Source organism: Bombina bombina, chromosome 5 (genome assembly GCF_027579735.1).
Source record: "Bombina bombina isolate aBomBom1 chromosome 5, aBomBom1.pri, whole genome shotgun sequence".
In the NCBI taxonomy this organism is placed as follows: Eukaryota; Metazoa; Chordata; class Amphibia; order Anura; family Bombinatoridae; genus Bombina; species Bombina bombina.
The window spans coordinates 730,648,980-730,663,719 of NC_069503.1; the positions used below are offsets into that span (position 1 = coordinate 730,648,980).

General features: G+C 37.0%; 1 protein-coding gene across 4 annotated transcripts in view; it reads right to left on the reverse strand.

The window, feature by feature from the left end:
- The window catches only part of TPMT (thiopurine S-methyltransferase), a 100,492-nt gene that overhangs the window by 40,918 nt on the left and 44,834 nt on the right, over positions 1-14,740 (reverse strand). For all 4 annotated transcript variants that reach the window (XM_053714785.1, XM_053714786.1, XM_053714787.1 and 1 more), the window contains 2 exons: positions 6,394-6,526; positions 4,818-4,870 (listed from right to left, as the gene is read on the reverse strand). In XM_053714785.1, the coding sequence (XP_053570760.1) occupies positions 4,818-4,870; positions 6,394-6,526 (186 nt within the window). The remainder of the gene's footprint in view (positions 1-4,817; positions 4,871-6,393; positions 6,527-14,740) is intronic.

Genomic DNA, 14,740 nt, shown 5'->3' on the forward strand with positions numbered 1-14,740 from the left:
TCGTCCAGAGTAGCTGAACCAATGTTCTCTTCCAGAGACTCAATCCAGAATGCCGCTGCAGCCGTGATCGGCGCAATGCATGCAAGGGGTTGCAATATAAAACCTTGTTGAACAAACATTTTCTTAAGGTAACCCTCTAACTTTTTATCCATTGGATCTGAAAAAGCACAGCTATCCTCCACTGGGATAGTGGTACGCTTAGCTAAAGTAGAAACTGCTCCCTCCACCTTAGGGACCGTTTGCCATAAGTCCCTTGTGGTGGCGTCTATTGGAAACATTTTTCTAAATATCGGAGGGGGTGAGAACGGCACACCGGGTCTATCCCACTCCTTAGTAACAATTTCAGTAAGTCTCTTAGGTATAGGAAAAACCTCAGTACTCGTCGGTACCGCAAAATATTTATCCAACCTACACATTTTCTCTGGTATTGCAACTGTGTTACAATCATTCAGAGCCGCTAACACCTCCCCTAGTAATACACGGAGGTTTTCCAGTTTAAATTTAAAATTTGAAATATCTGAATCCAGTCTGTTTGGATCAGAACCGTCACCCACAGAATGAAGTTCTCCGTCCTCATGTTCTGCCACCTGTGACGCAGTGTCTGACATGGCCCTAATATTATCAGCGCACTCTGTTCTCACCCCAGAGTGATCACGCTTACCTTTTAGTTCTGGTAATTTAGCCAAAACTTCAGTCATAACAGTAGCCATATCCTGTAATGTGATTTGTAATGGCCGCCCAGCTGTACTCGGCGCTACAATATCACGCACCTCCCTCTGAGCGGGAGATGTAGGTACTGACACGTGAGGCGAGTTAGTCGGCATAACTCTCCCCTCGTTGTTTGGTGAAATTTGTTCAATTTGTACAGATTGATTTTTATTTAAAGTAGCATCAATACAGTTAGTACATAAATTTCTATTGGGCTCCACTTTGGCATTGCAACAAATGACACAGGTATCATCTTCTGAATCAGACATGTTTAACACACTAGCAAATAAACTTGCAACTTGGAAATACAATTCAAATAGAATAATATTAAAACGTACTGTGCCTTTAAGAAGCACAGAAGATCTATGACAGTTAAAAATTAATAAATTGAAACAGTTATAGCCTCAATCCTTGTAAACAACACAACTTTAGCAAAGGTTTAATCCCATTAGCAAAGATAACAATTTCTGAAAGCAGGAAACAAATTACAGAATAAAAGTTTTTATTTCAGTCAAACTATAATTCTCACAGCTCTGCTGAGAGAAATTACCTCCCTCAAAATAAGTTTTGAAGACCCCTGAGCTCTGTAGAGATGAACCAGATCATGCAGGGAATACAATGAGTTGCTGACTGAAATATTTGATGCATAGTAAAAGCGCCCCTCCCCCACACACACAGCAGTGAGGGAGAACAGAAACTGACAGAAAAAACAGATTTAAGCAACTGCCAAGTGGAAAAATGGTGCCCAAACATTTATTCACTCAGTACCTCAGCAAATGAAAACGATTTTACATTCCAGCAAAAACGTTAAACATAATCTCTAGTTATTAAACAGCTTTATGTCCTTCTTACAGTGTAATTCTAGTGAAGTACCATTCTCCCAGAATACTGAAGTGTAAAGTATACATACATGACATTATATCGGTATGGCAGGATTTTCTCATCAATTCCATTGTCAGAAAATAAAAACTGCTACATACCTCTATGCAGATTCATCTGCCCGCTGTCCCCTGATCTGAAGTTTACCTCACTCCTCAGATGGCCGAGAACAGCAATATGATCTTAACTACTCCGGCTAAAATCATAGCAAAACTCTGGTAGATTCTTCCTCAAACTCTGCCAGAGAGGTAATAACACACTCCGGTGCTATTTTAAAATAACAAACTTTTGATTGAAGATATAAAACTAAGTATAATCACCATAGTCCTCTCACACGACCTATCTAGTTGCTGGGTGCAAGAGAATGACTGGGAGTGACGTAGAGGGGAGGAGCTATATGCAGCTCTGCTGGGTGAATCCTCTTGCACTTCCTGTAGGGGAGCAGTTAATATCCCAGAAGTAATGATGACCCGTGGACTGATCACACTTAACAGAAGAAATTAACCCCTTAACGACACGAGTCGTACAGGGTACGTCGCACACAACCTGGTCTTTAAAGACCAGCGACGTACCCTGTACGACTTTGGGGATTAAAGCGGCTGGAAGCGATCCTGATCGCTTCCAGCTGCTTTACGGTTATTGCAGTGATGCCTCGATATCGAGGCATCCTGCAATAACCTTTTTCCCCCATCCGATGCAGAGAGAGCCACTCTGTGGCCCTCTCTGCACCGGCATCGATGAAAAAAAATAAATTGAAAAAATTGAAGAGAGAGGGGGGCGGGATCGGGGGCGGGATAGTCGGGAGCGCGCACGGTAGCGAGCGCGTGCACGGGGGGTGGCGGGCGGGCGCGTGCACGGGGAGGGAGCGGGTGGGAACCGCTACACTACAGCAAATACATGTGCTATATGAGTGGCAGTAAGGGGGGATAAAATCCCCAACAAAAGTAAATCTAAGGGATCTGGGAGCGGGTGGGGGATTGGTCTGTGGGGGGGGGAAGCTACACTACAGAAAAAATAAAAAATAAATTAAAAAAACACATTTGTATTTGCAAACAGGGTACTGGCAGACAGCTGCCAGTACCCAAGATGGCTCCCAGTAAGGTAGAGGTGAAGGGTTAGAGAGCTGTTTGGGGGGGGGGGTCAGGGAGGTTGGGGGCTAAGGGGGGGTCCTACACAGCTGCATATGTAAATATGCTATACAATTTTTTTAATTTTTTTTTAAATATACCTTTTATTTTAGTACTGGCAGACTTTCTGCCAGTACTTAAGATGGCGGGGACAATTGTGGGGTGGGGGAGGGAAGGGAGCTGTTTGGGAGGGATCAGGGGGTCTGATGTGTCAGGTGGGAGGCTGATCTCTACACTAAAGCTAAAATTAACCCTGCAAGCTCCCTACAAGCTCCCTAATTAACCCCTTAACTGCTAGCCATAATACACGTGTGATGCGCAGCAGCATTTAGCGGCCTTATAATTACCAAAAAGCAACGCCAAAGCCATATATGTCTGCTATTTCTGAACAAAGGGGATCCCAGAGAAGCATTTACAATCATTTATGCCATACTTTGAAAAGTTGTTTGTAAATCATTTCAGTGAGAAACCTAAAATTGTGAAAAATTTTACGTTTTTTTTTATTTGATCGCATTTAGCGGTGAAATGGTAGCATGAAATATACCAAGATGGGCCTAGATCAATACTTGGGGTTGTCTACTACACTACAGCTAAAATTAACCCTAGACGCTCCCTAATTAACCCCTTCACTGCTGGGCATAATACACGTGTGATGCGCAGTGGCATTTAGCGGCCTTCTAATTACCAAAAAGCAACGCCAAAATCATATATGTCTGCTATTTCTGAACAAAGGGGATCCCAGAGAAGCATTTACAACCATTTATGCCATAATTGCACAAGTTGTTTGTAAATAATTTCAGTGAGAAACCTAAAGTTTGTGAAAATATTTGGGAAAAAGTAAACATTTTTTTTTATTTGATTGCATTTGGTGGTGAAATGGTGGCATGAAATATACCAAAATGGGCCTAGATCAATACTTTGGGATGTCTTCTAAAAAAAAATATATACATGTCAAGGGTTAATCAGGGATTCCTGAAAGATATCAGTGTTCCAATGTAACTAGCGCTAATTTTGAAAAAAAGTGGTTTGGAAATAGCAAAGTGCTTTTTGTATTTATTGCCCTATAACTTGCAAAAAAAGCAAAGAACATGTAAACATTGGGTATTTCTAAACTCAGGACAAAATTTAGAAACTATTTAGCATGGGTGTTTTTTGGTGATTGTAGATGTGTAACAGATTGTGGGGGTCAAAGTTAGAAAAAGTGTGTTTTTTTCAATTTTTTCCTAATATTTTATCATTTTTTTAAAGTAAATGATAAGATATGATGAAAATAATGGTATCTTTAGAAAGTCCATTTAATTGCGAGAAAAACGGTATATAATATGTGTGGGTACAGTAAATGAGTAAGAGGAAAATTACAGCTAAACACAAACACCGCAGAAATGTAAAAATAGCCCTGGTCCTTCAGGGAAAGAAATTGAAAAATGGCCTTGGTCCTTAAGGGGTTAATTAAAAAAAAAAAAAAAAGAAGAAGTGTTTACTGCAGTTCAAATTTGAGATTATAAATACAAACAATAAATGTGCTAGAAACAGATGCTTAGACACTTGTGTAATTTATATTGTGTTTAGTAAAAGCTCCTAATTCTTTCATTTGTTTAAAGTGACAGTAAAGTCAAAATTAACTTTCATGATTCAGATAGAGCATCACATTTTAAACAGCTTTCCAAATGTACTTCTATTATCAAATTTGCTTTGTCCACTTGGTATCCTTTGTTGAGGAGTAGGCTCTGGGGCAGCAATGCACTACTGGGAGCTAGCTGAACACATATGGTGAGCCAATTACAAGAAGCATATATGTGCAGCCCCCAATAACAAGGTAGTGAACTTCTGCAACTACATAGGTCAATTCTTTCAACAAAGGATAACAAGAGAACAAAGAAAATGTAATAATAGAAGTAAAGAAAGGTATTTAAAATTGCATGGTGTATCCAAATAACGAAAGTTTAATTTTTTACTTTACTGTCCCTAAAAGTATTCAGTCCCTGAAAGGTATTATATGCAGCTAGGTGAGATTTGTGTATAAAAGTATAGTTGAAGTCTAAAAAATGAAATACAGTACAAGTTGCTACTAAAAGAGGTACATAATATGACATCGTTACTTACTCAGAAATATCATAGATGCTGCAGCAGTACAGTGAGATGTTCCCAGATGTGCTCTGTAAAATAGAGACATATCACAAGAGAGCTGCAATACTCCTGGATATAGGGCACTATAAACATACTGGCCGGTATATATTCTAAGTAACACAATTAGAATCAATATTCACAGAATAACAGCCATATAACTCAGGACTGTTCAATATATTTACTTGAAATTTAGGTTAATCTATGAAGAAGTGCAACCTTTACGCAAAGCTCATATTTATGTGGTCAACAACAAATTAGGAAAAAATGCAGAAAGTGGTCACCACTGCAATAAAGTCACTGATTAAAAATGAGCGTTTAATATGCTCTTCCAGTGGCAGAAATCTATGGCTGAATTTACACTGCATAAATTGATTATTTATCATACAGGAGTAGATACACGGGCATGTTTAGCTCATAATCACATACAGGTCTCTTGAGAAAGCCAACAGATAATTCTTAACACTAGCTGGAGAAAATCATCTAGAGCGCCGTCAAGGACTTCAACTCTGGTTCCTTTGTGGAAAATAAATGATGCTTCCCAAAATTTCCATAATTTAGATCACATCCTTAAAGGGACATCAAACATTCAATAATTTGTAGGTAAAACATTTTGGGACAGATTACGAGTGGAGCGCTAACAGTTAAGCGCAAGCGATAAGGGGTATATTGCCGTTATTTTCGCGTGTCGGATTTTCCGCTTGAATTACAAGTTCAAACTGTAATCTGTTATTTATGATTGAATGTTTACTGCGTCCTCAGAGCTCTGGTTAACGGTTTTGTAAAACAAAAAAGTTGCACATAACAGATCAAATATACATTACAAAGTACAGTTATACTCATAACACAATCTAATAAAAATTATTGCAAAAACATTTTTCACAAAAAAGTTATAAGGGCTCAAAGATATGAGGTCTTAGGTGTTTAAAGAAAAAAAGGCAGGCAAAGGGCTTTAACAGACACTCATACATATTCATCTCTAAAGATGTATATATGTATACATACACATATATAGTTAATTGTGTATATACATCAAAGGGAACCGCACTCCAAAGGTCTTGAAACCTCTTGTCTGAGGAGGAGTCTGATAGACTCGAAAATGTTTGTGTGTGTTTCTCTCTTTCTCTCTAAGGATACTTTACTTCAAAAAAACTGCATAGTGTAGTTATTTTATTAAAAATAAAGATGCTATCTTTGTTTTTTAAACAAATACACTACACTGTATTTTGGGGGCATTTGGGGCACATTTATAAAATTAACCAGAGATCTGATCTCTGGTTAATTTTACAAGCGCTAATTGCTAACACAAGCTTGCGGTAGCAATAACCAGCCACTTGTAATGGCTGGTGAATTATAGCGCGCCCGCAAATGGGCAAATTTGCCCGTTTATGGGTGTGCGATAATTTAGCGCTCCACTTGTAATCTAGCTCTCAATGTTTTATTATTGGATCAAAAACAGAGAAGGCAAATAAACGGAGAGGCATTAAACTCAGAAGTGATGTTAGGCATAATTTAAAGACAACATAAAAGTACAATAGAATATAATAGAAAGTACCTTGAACACTTTAGCATTAGGAATTCCAGGCACAGCTTCTTCAACATAAGCAATCTTTTGTTCTTCAAAAAATTCCTTCAATGCTATTTCACATACATCTACCCCAATAATGTTGTGCCCCATATCGGCTACCCTGCAACAGAGATTAAATAAAAGTCATAAAAGTGCTTCCAGGCTGTCATCATACTATTATGAAAACTTACGCTACAAAACCTTTCTTTAAAGGAACAGTCAGGTCCCAAAAAAAATGTCATGATTCAAATAGGTTTGGTCTTTTGAAAATCTGGCTGTCCTGTGAGATTTATACTCTCTTCTTATGAACAGAGATATTTTTAGAGCATGCGCAGCACTAGTGGAAACATCATTAGGCAATAGGCACATCTGGGCTAAGAGAACATATGTAATTCCACTTACTGTTTGCCTGTTGGTGGTGCAGCTTAATTTTGTGCTTGCCATAATTACAAATTTGCCTAGTCCCTAAAAACAAGTCCAAAACACGTAATGTCCACAGCACCTCTGGTATAAAATCTTCTTTATTAAGACATATTAAAAAGCGACGTTTCGGGGAATTATTTCCTATTCCAAGATGAATGGTATATACAGATAAAAGGGACTGCTAGGGGTTCCAATGTAGCCCCATCACAGGCCAACCTCTTAATGAACGAACTTGAAGAGGATAGTCTATGAGCAAGAGAAATTCAGAGAGCACGGAGCAATATGGTGGCGGTATATTGACAACGTGTTTGGCATGTGGTGGGGTTACTTGGAACCCTATTAGATTTTGTAAATGGGCTTAAGAATGTTAATACCCTTAGATTTGATTTATCAAAAGACACGGATAAAAACACCCTCCCTAAGTATGACAGATAGATAGTGGGTACCCCCTCAATCTTATACAAAGTAAAATAGAGGAAATAAAAAATCTGGCCCAGAGAAATAACAAAAAAGAAAAAGATAACAGGATGGTATTTGTGTCTCAATATAGTCCACTGAGTGAAAAAGTCTCTAAAATTATATGAAAGAATTGGCACATCTTAAGTGAGTGTAACCAACATGTGGCTCTATTTAAGGATCCCCCACTTATGGCATTTAGGAGGGTTAAAATCATGAAGGACCATCTAATTAAGACCGATGTAGGACCTAGTAAGGAACACAAACAGACATTGATTGGTACTAAACAGAAAGGTAGTTACCCTTTTTTGAACTGCATGAGCTGCAGTTCTATTATCAAGGGCCCTAATTTTTTCCATCCACATAGTGGTAAAAAGTATGATATTAAAGGGTTTTATACCTGCAAAACTTCTCACGTTGTGTACCTTATCAAATGCCCATGTTCCCTTTTATATTTAGGTGAGACCATCCGCAACGTAAGGGACTGCATGAGCCAGCACCACTTTAATATAAAGGTGCAAAAACTTAGAGGCCCCCCTGTCCAAGCATTTCCTGGAGAAAGGACATGGTATAAGCCAACTAAGATGGCAGGTCATAGACCATATAAAAAACCCCAGGAACGGCATGGGCAGGGAAAGACTACAGGGACAAACTTGACACATTGACCCCGAAAGGTCTTAATATAGACTATGATCTAACATGTTTTTTTCTGATCCTGATATTGTTACAAATTATCTTTATTCAGTTTGTGCTCATTCTGGTAATCATGATGGGTCTTTGGTCACAAATTTCTTCCTCTAATGAGAAAGTAGCTTAAAGGGACACTGAACCCAAATTTTTTTCTTTCGTGATTCAGATAGAGCATGACATTTTAAGCAACTTTCTAGTTTACTCCTATTATGAAATTTTCTTTATTCTCTTGGTATCTTTATTTGAAATGCAAGAATATAAGTTTAGATGCTGGCCCATTTTTGGTGATCAACCTGGGTTGTTCTTGCTGATTGGTGGATACATTCATCCACCAATAAAAAAGTGCTGTCCAGAGTTTCTGAACCAAAAAAAGCTTAGATGCCTTCTTTTTCAAATAAAGATAGCAAGAGAGTGAAGAAAATTTGATAATAGGAGTAAATTAGAAAGTTGCTTAAAATTGCATGCTTTATCTGAATCACTAAAGAAAAATTTTGGGTTCAGTGTCCCTTTAATGCCTAGATACTGTATTTACATTTTAAAAACATTCATTCTCTGCATAATTAGGTCTAAAAACTCCTGTTCTCTTGGTATATATTCAGTAAAGTGCTATGGTAATGTATTATTGTTGAAATATGGTAAAATTACATTGTCTATATATGCATACAGAATTGCCTAGATATGTTACACAATGTTTTTAATTGGAGACACAGTAAACATTAGAAGTATGCCCACTAGAGGTAGCCATTGTAGAACTGGAGGTTGACTGGAGCGAAAAATATGGTTTAAAAACTGTATTCATGAATTGCAATGTATAGCAGGACTAAAGGGATTACCCCCGAAATGTCGCTTTTTAATATGTCTTAATAAAGAAGATTTGATACAAGAGGTGTTGTGGACATTACGTGTTTTGGATAAAGAATAATATGCACAGATACTGATTATATATATATATATATATATATATATATATATATATATATATATATATATATATATATATATATATATATATATATATATATATATATATATACATACATACATATATACACACACACACACTTGGAAGCTCCCAAATTAACACTGTTAATGAGATAAGCCTGGGACACCCACTGAAAGGGGCTGATAGCAGAACCTCACCCTACCCTGCATATGAAGAGAGACACATTATAACAACAGAAGCAGTCTGAAGTCTGTATACATCTAAAACTTTGGGGCTAGGCTAGGAGTCTGAAAATCAGCACAATGTTATTTAAAAATAACATTTTTACAAAAACACACCCAGATGGGCTATATAAATGGATCGTCTACAAAACATTTATGCAAAGAAAAATCTAGTATATAATGTCCCTTTAAAGGACAAGAATGGATGCATACATTGAGATAATCCCTACCTTGGCTAGACATATGCAGTATATAATTTGAAGATGTGTAAGTAAGATAAAAAAGGCCTTAGATTAGACAAACCTAATTTAAAGTGATTTTAATAAATAAACTTCATCTGGTAGATAGATATCCATCCTCTGAGAACTCAGGTAGATTGAAAACATTTGAGAAACACCAAAATATTGAGATATTTAACCTAGATACACTTATCAAAATAAATATTTTGCATTATGAAGGCATTGAATTTGAAATAAAGGCATTGCATATGAAGCAAAATACAAGTTTGCATTACATTGCCTAAGAAGAGAGTTATTCTTATTCTCACTAATAGCTATAATATATGTGGTAGAAGAGGAACCTTGTTTAAACTATTTTTAGATTTCAATAAGAATATGAGGATTTCCTTTTGCATTTGCACTAATCAGCAACCTTTGACCCTCTATTTTCAGACCCTTATCTTTGTTGAGTCTTGGGGCTATACCATAAACTACCATCTAATGCTCTTAAACTTAAATTACAATTAAAGCAAAGATGGTCTTTCATTTACCTCTGCAATCCATACACAACTATACTGAACATTTCCTCTTTTTTAAAAGGGACAGTGAACACCTTAAGATTTGCAAGTTTGCAATATACTTTTCATATAATTTAGCTTAGAAAAATTGAGGATTTTCTAATTAATTCTCAGAACTTGAAACGTACCTGCTGACGTATCAAGGTTATCCTTGCTACATATATGTTCCCATCTGGCTTTTAACTGATCACAACTGCAAACAGTGCACTTTATACAAACTTTATGACTGTGGCTAGTCTTGTTGGCTGCAGACTAATGCCTAGATTTGCTTCTCCAATTAAGGCAAATGAAGGACGGCGTTTTGCTATTAAAAAACAATTGCAGGAAAAAGGATACTAAATTGTTTTTAAAACATTAAAGTAAACTTGAGTACACCACAATATATGTTGATATAAATCCTTGAAAATGAATATCACTTTCATTCATCAATTTTTTTTCTAATTCAATTATAGACCTGTTTATTATCCTGAAACCCATCTGATTTGTTAGCAGACTCTCCTCCCGCATTATTATTTTTTTCCGCTCGTCATGACGATTACACATTGTCTAAATCCAATTGGTCCCCCATGGGCGTCTCAAGCTGTTATTTTCATGCCCACATGTTGCTATGTGCATGCGTCAGTGTCGGATGCGCGTTCACAATAGCCGCATGCACATTGAAAACACAAAAGGAATTGCTAATACTGACTTCACTCAATTGCAAGAAAGATTGGGCGAAGTGACAATATAACTGGAATCGGAATAAGTGAGGATGACATCTAACAAAGTGTTGAATTTGTTATCTGTTACCAAGATGCTAATAATAATTTAAAAGTAGGCTCACAAGAACGAGCACGGATAATGATGTATAGAGCGGGTGGGACCGCTCTTACGTGTAACAGTGAGAAACCCGGAAGCGAGCTGGGGCGGATGAAGCCATGAAAAGGTGTGCATTCTGAAATATAAAATATATTATATTCAGAACCGGTTGAGGAAATATAAAGATAGCGACTGTAATATATGCAAGCAGGAGAATCCATAACTAGCTTGGGGTATTGCTAAGTTTACTTATTTTTTTTCTTCCTGATCACGAAAACTCCGCTAGAGTTAAGCTTTTTGCGCTACAAGTTAAAAAGACAACGTATTTTGCGCAATTGATAACACGAATAGCGCAAAAATCCTAACAAGTTTTTGTGTGCTTGTGCATGTATTCCCCCCATAGAAATTGGCCCTGATGATCAAAAGGGGTCCGTTGTGGGATCGATATTGCCTTTAAAATATTCAAAACTGCTGTTATCAGTGTCTGAAAGCAGTCTTGCTGAGAGACATTTTACTATACATCTCAGTGGGTGGCGATGCTGGCAATACAGGTGGCCCTCGGTTTACAACGGTTCAATTTGCACCGTTTCAGAATAACAACCTTTTTTTCAGTCATGTGACTGCTATTGAAAAGCATTGAGAAGCAGTGCATTGATTAAAATAGCCAGTAGGTGGAGCTGTCCGCTTGTATTGCAGCAAAGATATGCAAGCCAAGCAAGCTGAAATTAATCAGTTTAACCAGACCTGAGCTATCGAGCAGCTTGCAAAGGAACAAGACCTTCCTGTCTATAAATCAGTCTAGATTGGAATGCATAGAAAAAACTGTTTGCAGAAAAATGCAAGTAAAGTCTGTGTTGTGTGATTATTTTATTAGGTTTATAATGCTGTTTAACAAATGTTTTTGTTCATTTAACTTAGTTTAATTATATATTCTGTGTTGTGTGATTATTTTATTAGGTTTATAATGCTGTTTAGCATTTAATGTCTTCATTTCAAAGCTTTAAAAATAATGTATTAGGTGTTACTTATGCCAATTTTGAGAGGGGCCTGGAACCCAACTCCCTCACTTCCCATTGACTTACATTATTAACTGGGTTTCAATTTACAACGGTTTCGAAGGTTTCGGGGAAGGCCAAGAACCCACATAAGAGCTTGAATCCCTCCCACAATGCGACTGCTCTTGTAGAATGAGCTGTAATACGCTTAAGAGGTGACTTCCCGCCACCAAGTAAGCCTTGGGAATCACTTGTTTGAGCCAAGAGGCCAACGCTACCTTAATAGCTTTCTGCCCCTTACGAGTCCCAGAGTTCTGAACAAACAAACTAGAACTTTGTCTGAAATCTTTAGAGGCTTGGAGATAATCTTGATGCAGGGCTTTGAAAGTCTATGTAAGAGACACTCCTCAGAGTTAGCAGGATCTGGACACAATGAAGGAACAACAATTTCTTGATTGATATTTTCTGTAGAAACTACCTTAGGAAGAAAATCACATGTATTACAAAGTACAGCCTTAACTTTGGGAATAATTATAAATGGAGAATCCCAAGACAAGGCTGACAACTCTCCTTGCTAATAGGAAAAGTTCTTTCCAAGATAACAGTTTGATATCAATGGAATGCATTGGTGGAGGACCTTGTAATACAAAGAGAACTAGATTCAAATTCCAGGGTGGAGAAATAGGTTTTACAACTGGCCTAATTCTAACAGAAAAAAATCAAGCGAGAGACACTTGCAAAGTGGGTACTTTTTAGCACTCACAACACTTTTGGGTATATCTTTATTTTGTAGGTAGACAGAAATAGGTCAATCCCTGAAAGAAGGGGGTAAAACTTAACTTTCAATTCATATAAATAAAATACAACAATTAAAAACAAAAAAGTGGTCAAAAATGGTGCAATATTTCAAAATATAGTAGCCGTATGAGTTCAAAATTGACCATATATATTAGTAGGCAAAGGCTAGAGTATTGCTCTTATTAAATAGTATATTGGTGTGTGTCCCAGTGACACATATATCACAGCTAATATAGAACAATAAAATATCGCTGGTATAGTATCAAATCCAAATTGTCAGATTGAAGGTTACTTGGTTATTTATTAAATGCAAAAAAATTAAACAGAAATTGACTCACTGATTTATTTCAGAGAGACAAAGGAATTAAATACTGGAAAGTAATTCCCTCTCCTGTGTTGTCACTCTAATATTAGTGCCCAATGTTCAAGAGCTTAGCTATGGAATTTATCTCAAAAAATTCAGTGAATAACTAAGTGAGCTGGGTTGTACTAATAATATTCTGGTTTCAATTGTGAGAATGGAGTAGCAAGCGTATTTCTTGATATCAAATTACCACCATACACTAGATAAAACCACATATTTATAGCGTGGGAATACAAACCTTATATACCTAAATGTTGCATATAGTTTCCAATATGGAGTAGGTAAGGTTGTCACCGCAACTAAGTATTATTACAACTGGTCTCAGAGCGTGTTGTAAAATGAAATTCAAGCTGTGATATAATTGTTAGCTAGTAAGTATAGGTCACTGAAATGCTAATTAAATAAAGGCGCACATTTTGCACCAACAGTTTATTACAGGGCTCCCCGCTTCGATAATCAAAGTATAATCACTAGATATTTCTGGTGTACATGGTTATATCGTGAGCTTAAGGAGAATACCTAGCACAGCCGTTATTGAAATGGGCTACACAGATCGTCAGCCACTTGACATCTACTAGAAAGGATAAATTAAAATATGGCAATAATAATCGGCATCAAGTTACCACTATTGCAAGTTAAAAACTAGGATTCAACATCCCCACTCCCCTGACATGTTTCACCCGTAGGCTTTATCCAACGCCTGGACAAAAGTCGTAACATCAGGAAGTTTAGCCAACTTCCTATGAAAAAGAAGAGATAAAGCAGAAATTTTACCTTTTAGGAAACTAGTGGACAAACCCTTGTCATGGCCATCCTGTAAAAACTGAAGGATTCTAGGAATCCCAAAAAACTCTCTGGAAGAACACCACCCAAAATATGTCTTCTAAATCTTGTGATAAACCTTTTGTGTCACAGGCTTTCTGGCCTGCATCAAAGTTTCAATGACCGAATCTGAGAAACCTCTATGTATTAACAGCAGTATCATTTTAGGATTGTGATTACTGGAAACACACACTGGCAATACTAGACGACATTCAGAAATCCTTATCTGCCAAAAACAAATAAAAGATTGTGATAAACTCCACGGGGTCGATCATAATCCTTTAGAAATGTTTATCTAAAGAGTTTCTACAGAAAATCACCAAGGGCCAGTAAACCTAAAAAATAATGTTATATAATTCTGCACATAGTGCAGAATTATATAACATTATATTAGCAGCAACTTTATAAAACCTAATATTCCCTGTGAATTTTTATAAAAAAAAAACAGTTTTCCAGACCCGCTCTCTGTGCTCTTCTAAACGGGTCAGACAGAGCAGGAGCGAGCTGCACTGAGTGTAATGGCGCGGTTTACTGGCCCTTTAAACATCCATTAAATACAGGAGATTTGCATAATCATCCAACGCACAATAAAAAGATAACGCAAAAACACTTATTCTAAACTTCAGATAAGTATTAGATTTTTTTATCTGACAAATTTCAAAGTTAGTTTCATTGTCCTTCCCTCTGCATCATGTGACAGCCATCAGCCAATTACAAAATGCACATGATTATGCCGTGCACTCACAAAAAGGGTGTATATAAAAAGATTGTGCACATTTGGTAATGGAAGTGATTTGGGACGTTGTTCAAATTGCATGTTCTATCTGAACCTACCTGCTGCTGCTGAGTCTAGGTACCCTTTTCAAACAAGGATACCAACAAAATAAAGTAAATTTGTTATCAAAAGTAAATTAAAAATGTTGTGGTTGAGAGACAGGATGCAATTTTAAAAGATTTTACAATTTTAACTTTCATATGCCTTTAATCATGACACTCTGTTTTCCTCATGCAGGGGGGTCACGATTAGAA